The sequence below is a fragment of the Etheostoma cragini genome, chromosome 23 (assembly GCF_013103735.1).
Source record: "Etheostoma cragini isolate CJK2018 chromosome 23, CSU_Ecrag_1.0, whole genome shotgun sequence".
Lineage (NCBI taxonomy): Eukaryota > Metazoa > Chordata > Actinopteri > Perciformes > Percidae > Etheostoma > Etheostoma cragini.
This window is the reverse complement of record NC_048429.1, coordinates 3,104,034-3,119,128: the sequence shown is the minus strand read 5'-3', so window position 1 is coordinate 3,119,128 and position 15,095 is coordinate 3,104,034. Positions and strand designations below refer to the sequence as shown.

Genomic DNA, 15,095 nt, shown 5'->3' with positions numbered 1-15,095 from the left:
GGATCTACCTTCCACTCCAGGCACTCCTACAGTTAACTCCATGCCTTCTCTTTTCTGGGCAAAAAAGAGTGATGTGGTAATATGTTTTTTAACCTTTGTCGTAAATTTCTTGTGTCTGTGGTGTTGTAGAGGAGACATTTTCCATATTGGGGTGGGGGGGGTGTGTCTTTTGGTGAATTGACTGGATACTCTTGTTGTTTCACACTGACAAAGAGTCCCAAATAGAAACAGAGTTACAAAGAGGTTGGGAACCACTGCTTTTAAGGTGCTCTAAGCAATGTTGGGTGATGTCACTTCTTGTTGACGTTCAGAGTATTGTCAAACAAAACAGAGGCTAGCTCCCCCTCCCCTCCCCCTCCCTTCCGCACACTAACGCTAAAAAATAATCTTTAAAAAGAAAATGTTAAAAGTCGCAAGAGCTCTCACATAAAGGCAGTGGAATAAAAAGTACAATTTTTTTCTTAAATAGTCTAGAATAGTCTAGTCTTTCTTAAATACTCTAGAAATAGAGTGGAGTACAGTTATAAAGTTGCCAAAAACGAAAATACTCAAGTACCTTAAAATTGTTAAATAAATAAAAGTATATTTTTTTTAACAAATTTTCTCTCACAGTTTGAGCAGGATTGAGTGTGTGTAAGCACTCAAACATCACCAGTGTGTTGAATGTCTTTGCAGCCCATGCTCACTCCCTGAGACTATACAAACTGTAACACTAGAGTCAAACCTCTAAACACTGCTTCTTAGGTAATTATGCAATCTGTAATACGCTATAGTGTCATCCTTTTTTTCTTTTTTCTGGCCTTTAAAGACTTTTTTGAATTACTTGAATTGCTGACGTTATTTCTTTTTGCGGTCTGCCAACCAACTCATTTAACTCCATGATTGTGATTATGTAACCCCCCAAAACAATAGGAGATGATTAAGATTTCTATCAGCTTGCAAATAGCTACAAAAAAAAACTTTCCTCCATTGACGCCTTTGCAATTTACTTGTCCAAGAGCCATCACCCCCCTACATGTTATCAGTCAGAAGATTTAAAAAAAGAACATCTTGCTTGCTTACAGGATGTATTTTGTGTTAAGAGGGTTTTGTGCTGGCTCTTTTGCACTGTGAGAACATACTAAGCTGCTAACCAATGAGATATGAGGAGATGATTAAGGATTTTGTCAGCTTGCATGCTGGGTAACTAGGACCAGAGTTGAAAATTCGCCGACTGGCTATTACTGGTGCATTTACAGATATTTTGATTAATGTGAATTGTCCTAATCAAATAAATAGATCTACTATGAGAGTTACAGGCTGTTTTTTGTATTGTGAGACTGTGGCAGAGTGAACCCATTGACTGGAGACCACTCCATTATCAGCTGTCATATTATTTACACATAATGAGTGGTTTGCATGTTGTAAGAGCAAGGGTAGCAGAGCAATATTATTCATTGAAGACAAACAGCACTTTGTCATCTGGAATATTTGCTGAGTTGTTGCCAAACCCAAATTACATGGGCTATCTCTGAGCCATCTAACACCTGCATATTTATTGTTTTATTTAGCCATGTTTACTTAAAAATAGTATGTTTTGCCCAATAATGTAAGCAAAACGTTAACATTTTGGGATTATGCATATTTGCTTTTGTGCCAAGTTAGACAAGAAGACTGATACCACTGACAGATTAGAGTATCTGTACAAGCTAGAGCCAGCAGCTGGTTAGCTTAGCTTAGCATAAATATTGGAAACAGGTTGAAACAGCTAGCCTGGCTCACTTCAAAGGTGAAAAAAATCAGTTTAACAGCATATGTAAAGCTCAGTAATTCATTTGTTATATCTTTTTTTCTATGCCCTTTTGTTTTTTTTACATTCAACAAACCAGATATACCTTAATACCTGAATGGAAAGAGAAGCAAAATGGTCGGGCTCCTTGAACACATCACTGTGTGTATCCGTGTGTGAGTTTCACTGTGTGTAACAGGGACGTATCATCAGTGTGCAATGCATCCCTGTATGCTGCTTGTGTATGTCTTGTGTGTGTTGCTGATGCTGAGTATCTCACCCCCCCTCTGTTCTGTGTGTCTGTTTTCTCCTTTAAGAAGTCAGCCCCCAGGAGGAAATGTGCTGTCTGTAAGATCGTTGTTCACTCTGGCTGTATAGAGCAACTAGAAAAGGTACAACACACTCACACACACACACACGCACACACAGACACACATAGTACCACACAACTAATCTTACATTTACATGCAATGGCTGGGCATACTATCATTTAAAGGTGCAGTAGGTAAAACTTCTAAAACTAACTTTCTTTCATATTTATCAAAACTAAGCCTATGTTTGAACTACATGAAGCTGGTCATTTAAAAAAAATACAGCTCCTCTGGCACCCCCTACAGCCTAAGTGTGATTTGCAAAAATCCAACCCTCCCTGTTAAGATGCAACAATCAGGGCTGGGGGAGGTCTTTGCAAGATCGTTAAAATAGGGCCCATTATGTTCATTATTAAAATGTCATTGTAGTCCGATTGAATTTAACCTCAGCATATCAGTTCTTTTGTCTTTGCTTTTCTGTCCCCCTTTAGATTAACTTCCGATGTAAGCCAACCTTCAGAGAGGGTGGAACCCGGTGCCTCCGAGATGTAAGTGTGTCGCGTGACTTTGTACATGTGAGAGAAGAAGTATTTTTACGGATCCTGTTTACACTGTGTGTGAAGAGAAAAAATGTGAACATGTAGCATTTCTTCCTCTAACAGCAGAACATACTGAGGCATCACTGGGTTCACAGACGAAGACAGGATGGGAAATGTCGACAGTGTGGAAAGGTTAGTGTACACACACACACACAAACACACAAACACACAAATGTTGTTTACAGTTATTGTATATACCTTTCTGTCTGTTTCTGCAGAGTTTTCAACAGAAGTTCTTCCACAGTAAAGAAATCATCGCCATCAGTTGTTCCTGGTGTAAACAGGCAGTAAGTTATTCTTCCTCTGTATTTATTCAACCTCAAGTATAAAAATCACAATTTCACTCCCATTAGACTTCACTATAGAAGTGTTTAGTTCCATCAAAATAATCTTAAATACAGAGTGTTACAGTGTTTCTGTACTTCAGTTGAAATGTATGTTATCCTATCTATTTGTCATTTGGTTGAAATTACCTTGTAAGAGGCATAGTTGTGGCTCAGATGTAACTTTGTCTTTGATACAAATTAATTGGTTCATAGGATAATTATAAAACAAGGAGTGTGTTTTTTGTTGCAGTTCCACAATAAGGTTACGTGTTTCATGCTGCACCAGATTGAGGAGCCATGTTCACTGGGGGCTCACGCTGGAGTCATAGTCCCACCGTCCTGGATCATCAAAGTTAGGAAACCACAGGTGCACACACACACACACACACACACACACTTCCATTACAGACCCCTCACTAGTCAGTCCTCTGGTTGATAAAATTCCCTAGCTGTCATTTTTTGACAGTAATGCGAAACGACTTTGTTGGATCTAAATTTACTCTTAATAACTAACTCTTAAAGGTATGTGTCAAAAACTGTGTGTGTGTGTGTGTGTGCGTGTGTGTGCAAGATGTGATATGAGCTGACACATGTCTGAACTGTCTGCAGGAGGGTTTGTCTCTCTGTCACACCACACACACACACGTTTTCCAGTCACATCACATGCTTGCACTCTTGATAAACATCACAAGGGACATGGGGAGTGACAGTGAACTAACCACTGAACTTTGCGTGTGTGTGTTTTTTTTACCCTAGAGCTCACTTAAGAACTCTGCCAGGAGAAAAAAGCGGACATCTTTCAAACGAAGGACAAGCAAGAAGGGGCTGGATGTAAGTAATACTGTGACAGGGACTGAATATTAGTGCACACGCTTCAGATTTATATTTTCCTCTCAGCTGGTCAGACTAATTAGTTTTAGTTTCTACTCATAATGTCCTCACTGTCTTAACATGTGTTTCTGATTATGATTTATTCAACTAAATAAATAAAAGTAACCGGACCGCAGGAGGTGGGCCACATACTTTGACAACATAGATCAGCGAACTTCAACAAACCTGGATTAATGTTTTGTGTGAATGTATTACTAGGTAGTGCTACTTCTTTAATCATCATTAATCAGGTTTATTAAAATAATTATTCAATTTATTGTTTACTCATTGCAATCCCAATTTTTTTTGGAAGTTTGGCAATTTTATTTGATAAATGTCAATTCATTGATTATCCCGCACTCTCCTCCTATTTATAGCATCACCATCTATTATTGCAATGGATAAAGAATGGATAAATGAATTTGGACTCATTTAGGAAATATTTTTAAAGGCCAAGTAGTAACAAGTTGAAATTGTGGAGTCACTATGTATTCCTGAAATGGATATACTGTATGTAGTATCACAATTGAATTGAGATACAGGGACATGCACAGACATTGGAAGGGACCATTGCTCTAATCTGGAAAAAGACGGTTTCTACAGTCTACTGTTCTTTTCACTGCTTAAACACTGACACTGACACTAGGGCAGCCAGTTGACCTTTAGACTGTGGCTGCTCTCGGGGATTCTGGTTGAGATAACTGTTACGATTTGGCACCATAAATAATGTTTATGTACTGTATATGTATTTTATAAAGAACAATTACAAGACTACAGCTAGTGAAAGTATTTTACTCGACTGGAACTTTTTACATAAAATAATAAGTAATTCACAATGCTAAACACGGCACAGACACAATTTACTGTGTATTTATTATTAAGTGATGACTTGTTTTAATAAGTTTTTATCCTACTCCAACTTATAGAAAATGCTTCTGATAAAATAGGCCAACTTCACATTAAATGAATAATGTAGGATGGTTGTTTGACATTATCAGATGCTTCTCTCACAGCTCTGCAACGTTTCAGATCTTTTAGCTGCTTCTTTAAGCTCTTTCTCTCTCTGCTTCAGTTGTCTTTGTTGTGAAGGAGCACACAAAACTAACATTAGGATATATATATATATATATATATATGCAAAGTGTATTACATTAACCATCTGGAACATCTAATCATCTAATCATCTAGATATCATCTAATAACAAAATAAGGCGCCTTTCACTTTCACTTTAACTAACGTCACATCTGACTGTTGGTTGAAAAAGAGCGTGAATCAAACTAGTTGAGGATTCATTTTCTCTTCACTTACTAATTGACTAATCGTTTCAACATTTCGGATTACATGCTTTATTTTTCCACTTTTTGCACATCTTTCTTCGTCTAACCTTTTCTGTCTTTTTCTTTCTTTAGGAGTCTAAATGGCGTCCGTTCATGTTGAAGCCTCTCCCGTCCCCTCTCCTGAAGCCTATCTTGGTTTTTGTCAACCCCAAAAGTGGAGGCAACCAGGTCAGAAAATGTTTTTTATTTATCTGTTTGAGATACCTTTAAGCTTTGAACTGGGGCAGGGTCTTTGAGGACCTTCCTGTAACATAATTTATACTCATACTTGTATTTTATATGCATCCTGGTTATTCCAACCAGTTACATACAGCACTACATTGTCCATAAATCCTTTTCCTTGCGGTAATAAAAATAGTTTGACCCCAATTTTTAACAACCTAACAGCCTTTCTACTGAACACTGTCATACAATAAATATCAGCACAATCTTGCATCATGACATCAGATTTTAATAAATGATGATTGTCTTTTATTAATTTACGCCTCCGCTGTACGGGTCTCAACAGGGTGTCACTGGCTGATTTATTTAATTTATTTATGGTATAAAAGCCTTCATCAGGCTATTTGAGCCTTCAAGAGTTATTACAATCTGCCAGTTTTCAGCGATAGAACATTTAATTAGGAAGATGTCAGTTCAAACAAGATTAGTTTGATCAAATAACCTGAGTTAACTTCGTTATTATCATGATAACATCATACTGGATTTTAAATGATGTTTTGGTTGTAAACACAATTATAGGATCGGCTCCAACAAAAGCAATGCTGTCATTAGGGTTTAAGATTGTACACTTGTTAATGTCCTTGTCAAGTTGTTATAAATAAAACCCTTACTGTGAATTTCTCATCATCTCCCTGTAGGGTGCCAAGGTGTTACAGATGTTCATGTGGATTCTAAACCCTCGACAAGTCTTTGACCTGTCACAGGGGGGGCTGCGAGAGGCGTAAGTACCCTTTTGTGCAGATTGTGTGGTGCATTTTTTACAATTCACCCTCCTCACATTGGGTCACAGTCAGCATGACATTCTGACTTTGACGCACTGAAATAGACTGACTGACGTTTTGTAATTCATGAATGTGTAAAGAACACAACTACAGAGAAACAGAGTTTTTTTTTTAGGACCATTTAAATGATATCCTTATCCTCTTTTATTCAAATGCTCTGCTCATGGGTCGAGCAATTTTCCTGAAACTTGGACCAATCACTCACTGATTTGTGTACTTTGTGTGAAATTGTCAGGTTGGAGTTGTATCGGAAAGTGCCAAATCTGAGGATCCTTGCCTGCGGAGGGGACGGCACGGTAAGACTCTGTTCTCTTATAATCTATTTCTCTTGAGTGTATCCTGCTCTGAATCACTGCTTATACTTTCTGTGCATGTCTCTCTGTAGGTGGGTTGGATCCTGTCCACTCTAGATGAGCTTCAGATGAACCCCCAGCCTCCGGTCGCTGTTCTTCCTCTGGGAACAGGAAATGACCTCGCCAGGACGCTCAACTGGGGTGGGGTGAGTTCCTAGCCTTGACTTCTGAGCGGCAGGACGTAGTTGCTTCTCCTGCCTGTGTTAACTCATTCACAATAGTCTGTTTTGTCTGTTTAGTGACATGAATGAGTTTGGGTCATTCATCCACATCATGATTAAAATAAGTTAGATGAAAGTGTAACAATATTAAGAAAAGGAGAGGAGGAGAATAAAATGAAATCAAAAATCTGAATGCTATTTTTGCAAAGAACAGTACACAGATAAAGTTTCTGTGGGAGGAGATAAGTTAAACAAGTTTAGCAGTTTTTTGCAAAAAGTAGAGTAAAGGACTTCAACATTGCTACTGGGTAAAAGCAGAGGATAGTTTTATACTCTATTGGGGCTACAGTTTGACCTAAGTTGCAACGTTGTAGCATGTACGGTTGATTTGTTATGGATTTTTAAAAGTTTCTAATTTTAGATGGATGTTGCAGCGCCTCCATAAGGATTATTAACACAAATAGCACTTGTTTTCACTCGGTTTGACATAGGACTGGATTTGTGTGCAAAGTTTTGGGGAGTTTTTAGGCATGGGAACATGGATTTCTTAGGGAGAATAATAATAATACTTGCAAATACAGTAAGGTCCACGCAGCTCTGCTGCACGGCCCCTAATGACAATGCCAGCAATTCCAACACAACTTAAATAGAAATGTGTGAATTTAAAGTACTTTATTAATATTTACAGTCAAATAAAGGTATCTAAAAAAACTAAGGTATAGTGTAGACAAATTTAAAAGAAAAGAAAAAATCTGATAAGTGTAAATTATGGACAAATATTTATATATTAATATAAACTCAATATTTACCTCACAGACACCTCTGGGATTAACAAAACAACTTGCCCACATTCCGGGAAGTCTGCGACACTGTTCTTCCTGCGCTACGCTTCCTCCTAACCCTGACATTTAGCCACTGTCTGACCTCTCCAAGGCACAGCACAACAATTAAAGATGACAGTCAGTATAGACCGTTCCCTTCACTTAATTCGATTCTGTCTCCGTTCTGTGTTATTAGTATTTTCATTTACATTTGAATTACACTATACCATCATCAAACCTCTGCAGCACGTCAGCACCAGTGCTACTCTACTGGTCATACAGTAGGCGACCAGAAGTGACAAAAACCCCCCAACTTTTTTCTCTTTTTTTTAATAAAGGCCAGGGTGCCCAAGACTAAATGGCAAAAAAACTTAAAGTGAAATATAATAATATCATCCTCTTGTACGAGGCCCGTTGAGCTCTGAATTGTAGTTACTAAAATGAGGTGAAGCACTAAAGCATCCAGAATCTGCCCCCCTTGACACACACACACACACAAATTGCATAACTGTTCCATAACACAGAAGAAGAGACCTTTACAAGCAACCACCATAGGCTTTTCTTTTGACCCGTTATGTGGGCTTGTAGCGATAATAATACACCAAAGATCTCTCTGCATGAGTCAAAAGTCTCAGTCAAGACCTGCAATGGTTTTTCAGTTATTTTACATTATTTACCGGTAATATTAAATGATTTATCACTATAAACCCATATCAAGATGCATTATCTTATTGCTTTATTATATGTGCTACATGAACTGGTTTATATCATATAGGATTATTGGATTTACTCTTATACTTAAAGTTTTAGGGAGACTTTTTTTGAGGTAAGGTGATTAAACCAAATATTATTTACTTCATAGACAGCCTAGCTAGTAGTTTACTATCACTTGCAGTCTCTGCATGGGGAATGAGGGACCAAGGACGTGGGAATGACTTTGACAGCATTCCTGGAGTATAATGCAGAAAAGGTCCTGATACAGAGAGAGGTCGATGCTTTGAACAAGGGCCGAGCTGAGAATTCACATCTACCATGTGTGTAATTAGCGTGTCCTTTTTGTCCTATATTTCACAGGGTGTTTCTGACTGCAGGTTTTTTATTATCCACTCTGTCTCTGTTGTTTCTTTCTGTTTTTTCCCATCCCTTTAATTTCCTTTCCTACCCTTTCTTCCCTGTATCATCCCGTTCCTTTTAATTCCTCTCTTCACCTACCTTTTCCTCTCCTTTCTTTGCTTGCCTTTCCTACCCTTTCCTCTATTTTCCTTTGTTTCCTCTCCTTTACTTTGCTTTCAGCTCCTACCATTATCTCTCTGTTTCATCTCTTTTCTTCTCCTTACTCCTTTCCTCTATTTGTGTTTCTTTTCCTCTCCTTTCCTTTCCCTCTGCTTCCCTCTCCTACCCTTTCCTCTCCTTACCACTTGTTTGCTTTTCTCTCCATTCCTTTCCTTTCCTCTCCTTCCTTTTGCTTCCCTCTCCTACCATCTCCTTTCATTTGGTCCCCTCTTGTGCTGACTGTACATTTGTTTGTTTTCCTCTGCAGGGTTACACAGATGAGCCAGTGTCCAAGGTTTTATGTTATGTGGAGGACGGTACAGTGGTGCAGCTGGACAGGTGGAACCTTCTAGTAGAGAAAGGTGCTGCGCAGCAAGAGGAGGGCACACAGAAGGTCAGAAATCCGCTTGGCGATTAGGGTTTACAGTATGTGTGTTTGGAGTTGGATTAATCACATTGTGGGGATTGAGAAACGGCCTATGAGGACACTTTAAGGTTATCCATTTATTTGAGGGTGAAGACTTTGTTTGAACAAGGCTCTAGTTGAAGCCACTATGCGAAGAACTTTACCATAGCATCTTTCAAGAGACAGGGGGCCGTTGCACATTGCATTACTGTCTACAATAGTGTATTTCCTGCGGTTCATCTAACCAGCACAGTGTTTCTTTCGGTGCATCTCATCCCTGTACTCAGGGCTTTAAATTGACACCCGCCAACCCCCAAATGTGGGGAAACATTAATTTCTGTGCGTAACATTGTAAAGTTACTAGCCAATTTGGCTGGTGATAAATGAAGCAAAGAACACTGCGTCTGTTTGAATCTGCAGGGTGCAGAAACAATGCGACAAGTTGCCAGATTTATCTGTTTTTTCGCCAAGAAATTTGGGCGGTTTTCTGTGTGTTTGGCATGGAAATGTAGTCTTTATCTGGCAACCCTGCTTGTAGTACTAATCCTACATTTCCCATCAACACTATCTCGTGACATGTCATACAACCATTTGGAAATGTGCCTAGCATGTGTGTTATTGGTTACAAGCTAAGCTGAAACAGAAAAGACAAACAGAACGGCTCAAGACAAAACAGAGGAGCTGAAATAAAAACTTAATTAGGGAAAAAAATTATAATTGGAAAATCTTGCTAGCTGGTAACTTAAAAAACCTACTAACCATATTGGCTGGTGATCAAAAAAGTTATTTTAATGATTTGCCTGTAATATTTAGACTCGTTATCCTGGAGAGAAGAAAATCTCTTGTTTTGTATACAAAGTAATAACATATAAAAGCAGTGAACCTACTAACTTAAATGACAAATACAATGCATATTATGTAGCAGCCTCACAGTAAAGGTCTGAGTGACTTTACTATGAAACAAGAGCAGCAGGAAGTTGTCACTTTGCAGTCACCTTGCACCACAGAAGCAGTCAAATATTACTTTTTGAAGGGAAAATCCTTTTTGATCAATTTCCATAAAGATCGACAGGTCTATTGCAGTCAACAGGTTGGTGAACCCTGAGACAAGTGGTAAAATTACTGTTAGTCTGGCAGAGGTTAAACTCCATATAGAAATGTGTTTTGTGAAAGTAATGTGTACAGAACATGCAGATTTCTGTATTTGCATTTTAATGTACTGTACTGTTTACATAAATGTCTTCATTAGAGATATGAGCTTTCTATGAGAATAAATTGTGCAGTATTTATGCAAACATACTCACTTGAATATATTTTCCTGTGTCCCCAGCTGCCTCTGAATGTGTTTAACAACTACTTCAGCCTGGGCTTCGATGCTCACGTCACCCTGGAGTTCCATGAGTCCAGAGGTTGGTGAAATCTATTTTCATGTCTTTTGGTTTGACATTTCATCATGTATTAACTCTATTCATACTGCATCAAATCCTCCTCTTTCCCATTAAAGGTCCCATGACATGGTGCTCTTTGACTGCTTTTATATAGACCTTAGTGGTCCCCTAATGCCATATTTGAAGTCTCTTTTCCAAAATGTAGCCTTGGTGCAGAATTACAGCCACTAGAGCCAGTCCCACAATGAACTCTACTTAGGACGTGCCATTTCTGAGTCTGTAGCTTTTAAGGCGGGGGAGGGGGGCAAGGTGGAGGTTGGGGGTGTGGCCTGGACCAACTGCCACTCGTGATCGCCATGATGTCTCTCTCTTATGGGTGGGCAAAATTCTCTCCGGCAAAGCAGAGAAAGGGGAGGCAACCTTGCCTTTTATGACATCATAAGGAGCAAGATTCCAGATCGGCCCCTCTGAGCTTTCATTTTCTCAAAGGCAGAGCAGGATAACCAGGGCTCAGTTTACACATATCGCCATTTCTAGCCACTGGGGGACCATAGGCAGGCTGGGGAAATGCATATTAATGTTAAAAGAAATCTCATATAGTGAAATTTTCATGCCGTGGGACCTTTAATGTATCATATGCATCGTGAAAGATGAGCAGAATGAAATAAATCATTTAAAAGGACACATTCAGGGCATGCAGACATGTACAAATGAGTCAGATTCTCTGTGTTGTTTTGCATGTTTAATGTATTCTGATTGTGTCTTTCCAGAGGCCAACCCAGAAAAGTTTAACAGTCGCTTCCGCAACAAGATGTTCTATGCAGGAGTGAGTGTCCCACTTGACTTGTTGCACGTGCACATTCACACTCAGAAACTCAGAAGAAGATTGTCTTGATTAGCAATGTTCATTAAGAAATTAATTATTTGTCCGGCTTCTTCGGATTCAAATCTAAAGCTTTGAACAGATAATCTTCATTGTAACCATTTGAAACCTGCAGCTATTCTGTATAGGGTGAGAGATGTGAAGAATAAATGATGGGTGGGAGTTGGAGAGGAAGCATGCAGGGGAGTTATCTCTTTTTAATGAGGGAAATGTAATGAACTGTAATTTTGTTTGATTGGGCCTTTTCTGTGTGTTTTTGCGTGTGCGTGTGTGTGTGTGTGTGTCTGTGTGTGTGCGTGTGTGTGTGTGTGTGTGTGTTTGTGCAGGCTGCATTCTCAGATTTCCTCCAGAGAAGCTCAAGGGACTTGTCCAAGCACGTCAGAGTGGTGGTGAGTGTTGACACGCTCGGCCTGTATTGTTTTCCATGTCGACATGTCTGGGCAGCAGGTCGGCCGGGTGATTAAAAAAAGTCGTCCGAGTCCTCTTTTAACATCCGCCGTGCTATAGTGCCCTTCGCCAAGACATTGAAACCTTACCACAGCCACTGATCTCCGCATTAGAGCAGCTTACAATCATTTTCATTATCAATTCTGCTGACTGTTTCTTTCATTAATAGTCTAGAAAATGTCCAAACAACAAATTCCCAAATGCAATTTTAACGTTTAATTCTTTTCTTTTTTTTAATACTCAGAATTTCCTACACACCTGGTCACTGTAGTTTAATCACACAAAGGAGGGAATTGTGGATTTGTAGGGGACTATTATCAGTGGTGGACTAATCCACATTTGGTGCTTTAGTGAGTATTTTTGGCAGCAGGACGGTGTCTGTGGGATTGAGTCAGAATAAACTAGTGTGCGTGTGCGTGTGCGTGTGTGTGTGTGTGGGTGTGTGTGTGGGTGTGTGGGTGTGGGTGTGTATGTGTGTGTGTGTGTTAATGAAGGGACATGTTACCCAGTTACCACAGTGTGGCTTATTGATGTTTTTAATAGTTTATGGGCAACAATGGAGCTCTGTGGCACAGAGGAAGACGATAAATCAGGCTTTGGATAGACACACACACACACAGAATCAATTCATTGTTGGTTTTAGTCTTTTCATGTGGTTTGTTGACAATAAGAACAATTTAATATATCACCAGACTTATAGCAGGCATTTCAGTAAACATTTTATTCTGCTGAACATAAAATAATATGCTTTGTTTGCATCCTTGCTGAAAAATTCCATAATTTTCTACATTCCTTGTTGCTGCAACAACTCCTCTAGGGCGTCCTTGAGTAGGCAGGTCTGACACACCACCTTTGACCTGCGTCAATCACTTTCTTCTCCTTCACATCACAAGTTTAAGACCAAGCGCATTCAAACTGAGAAGGAAAACTGAGAACTAAGAGTGAAGGTTGATGCGCCGTGTAAAAATAAAAAAAAGAAGGATCTGAGAGTAAAAATCACTTGTTTGGTACAGTCAAAAGAACTTGATACACAAGTGCATGTACACCATTTTATAAACCACAGGTCGAAGCCACAACTTATGATTTTGACTTTCTTTGCCTCTGTGTCTAAACTTCTGTCTCTGTCTTTCTCAGTGTGATGGTACCGATCTAACAGCCAAGATCCAGGAGCTGAAGTTTCAGTGCATTGTGTTTCTAAACATTCCCAGGTAGGTCAAACAGAGTCCATGATACTCTTTAGAGTTTGGTTGCACTGTTGCCTCTTTTACTTGACGTGTTTTTTATTACTAAAGAGTTCTAGTGAAGTAAAATTTAAAAAATAAGGACAAAGCAAGCCAACTTAAGAGCTAAATCTGAGAATCATAATCGGTAAAAGGACAATCATACAGGGTAAAAATCAATTTCATACACCAACCGTCACAGAGCTTGGAAAAGGACTTATTTTAATAGATGTACAATTAATAATGTGACATTGTGTCCTCCATACTTCTTTATTTCTATTAGATTGGACGGATATACATTACATTATCCTGGCTGCTAAACTGAACATCAGACTGTCAGCGGCATCAAACTTTCTAACATATTTCATTGGGATAATTTCATGCGCTCATATTCAACCTAATTATAATTTCTCAGTGTTTCACGTTTGAGTAAATGAACATTGTGGGTTAGTAGCTCATTAGTGCGGGAGCAGGAGGTCTCTGTCAGGGTTCCCTGGAGGTTTAGTATTCTCAAGTCAAACATCAAAGTATTGAAAATAGACCTGTAGCAATCATAACGTAATTGTCTAATCGCAATTATTTGCTAACATTGAATAAGGGGCAAGTCTGTTATGCCTATTCAATTCAATTCTGTGTTTATTTAAGAAAACAAATACAACGTTCTAGGATAATAAAGAGGCATGATTTACTTCATAGGGTGTGTACTTATATTTATGTTATTATATTATATTGGTCACATGACACTAATATAACCAAAACATATTGCCTATTCTGGGATTTTTTAAATATGACTGAAAGAGATAACATTATTATTAAACACAATTATTTCTGATCCAAGTAATTGTACAGCAACATTTTGAATTGTTACAGTTTTTTATGAAAACAAATTCAATACCTAGGGTCAGGGAAAACTTGTATCGTCAAAAGGAAACATGATTCTGACTGAAAAGCATCCGATCTGATGGCAAATATGTGGAAGTAAAAAATAAAACAATAACGTCCAGTGACGCTTTAGTTGTTTTACTGAACTAAGAGGTTGCATATTTGATTTTTTTGTGTGTGCTTATGTCCTTGTGTGCGTAGGTACTGTGCTGGCACCACGCCGTGGGGAAACACAGGCGACCACCGGGACTTTGAACCGCAGCGTCACGACGACGGCTGCATCGAGGTTATTGGCTTCACCATGGCCTCATTGGTAAGAGAAACACGGGGTTAGACAAGAAAAATAAATACAGAATAAAGCAGAGGTGGCATGGAAAAAGAAAATATGTGGTATGTTTTTGTGCACATAAACGTCGGCTCTCCTGTTATTTTGTGTGTAAGTCTCGATCTTGTCCACCAGGCCGCACTACAGGTCGGCGGTCATGGAGAGAGACTGCACCAGTGCAGAGAAGTCGTCCTTACTACCTTCAAGACTGTACCTGTTCAGGTGAGTACACGTGCCAAATTATTAGACTGTTCAGTGACTGTATTTATTGTGTTATTATGTACAACTTACAGCAATAAAGAGTAGAACAAGATGAGATGGAACTACTTTTTTGAACCAGAAGAATAACTCCTTTTTTCCACCGGGTGCGCCTGCGCTGCGTTCCGGAGGCGCTGCGGCCCCCCGCAAGCAATCCCTGCCATTTATTTCAATGCTTGGTAATCAACCAGCCGCGCCACAGGTGGGTTCCAGTAGCCTCCCCACGTCGCTAAACATACTCGCCAGGTCTATTTTCACACGAGTCGCGGGGGGTTCGGGCAGGAAAGGAAACAAGGAGAGTATCAACGGAACAAAAACGGAACGCAGCCCAGACGCGCCCAGTGAAGAATCCGAGTAGCCTAATACAAGGTTAAAAGTAAGATTTAAACAGTGTTCATCATCTATGTTTGGGCATACACAATGAATTATCTGTCAACCTCACAAAACTACTATTAATAATCAT

At 39.2% G+C, this 15,095-nt stretch overlaps 1 protein-coding gene across 10 annotated transcripts in view; it reads left to right on the top strand.

The window, feature by feature from the left end:
* Nucleotides 1-15,095, top strand: part of dgki (diacylglycerol kinase, iota) — an 89,654-nt gene that overhangs the window by 37,424 nt on the left and 37,135 nt on the right. For 6 of the 10 annotated variants that reach the window (XM_034863860.1, XM_034863859.1, XM_034863864.1 and 3 more), the window contains exons 4-20: nucleotides 2,086-2,160; nucleotides 2,571-2,627; nucleotides 2,742-2,810; nucleotides 2,897-2,965; nucleotides 3,255-3,371; nucleotides 3,761-3,835; nucleotides 5,285-5,380; nucleotides 6,073-6,155; nucleotides 6,452-6,512; nucleotides 6,602-6,715; nucleotides 9,092-9,217; nucleotides 10,560-10,638; nucleotides 11,388-11,443; nucleotides 11,827-11,889; nucleotides 13,082-13,155; nucleotides 14,251-14,362; nucleotides 14,510-14,596. In XM_034863860.1, the coding sequence (XP_034719751.1) occupies nucleotides 2,086-2,160; nucleotides 2,571-2,627; nucleotides 2,742-2,810; nucleotides 2,897-2,965; nucleotides 3,255-3,371; nucleotides 3,761-3,835; nucleotides 5,285-5,380; nucleotides 6,073-6,155; nucleotides 6,452-6,512; nucleotides 6,602-6,715; nucleotides 9,092-9,217; nucleotides 10,560-10,638; nucleotides 11,388-11,443; nucleotides 11,827-11,889; nucleotides 13,082-13,155; nucleotides 14,251-14,362; nucleotides 14,510-14,596 (1,413 nt within the window). The remainder of the gene's footprint in view (nucleotides 1-2,085; nucleotides 2,161-2,570; nucleotides 2,628-2,741; nucleotides 2,811-2,896; nucleotides 2,966-3,254; nucleotides 3,372-3,760; nucleotides 3,836-5,284; nucleotides 5,381-6,072; nucleotides 6,156-6,451; nucleotides 6,513-6,601; nucleotides 6,716-9,091; nucleotides 9,218-10,559; nucleotides 10,639-11,387; nucleotides 11,444-11,826; nucleotides 11,890-13,081; nucleotides 13,156-14,250; nucleotides 14,363-14,509; nucleotides 14,597-15,095) is intronic. The other 4 variants (XM_034863861.1, XM_034863866.1, XM_034863863.1 and 1 more) reach the window with 3 other exon arrangements.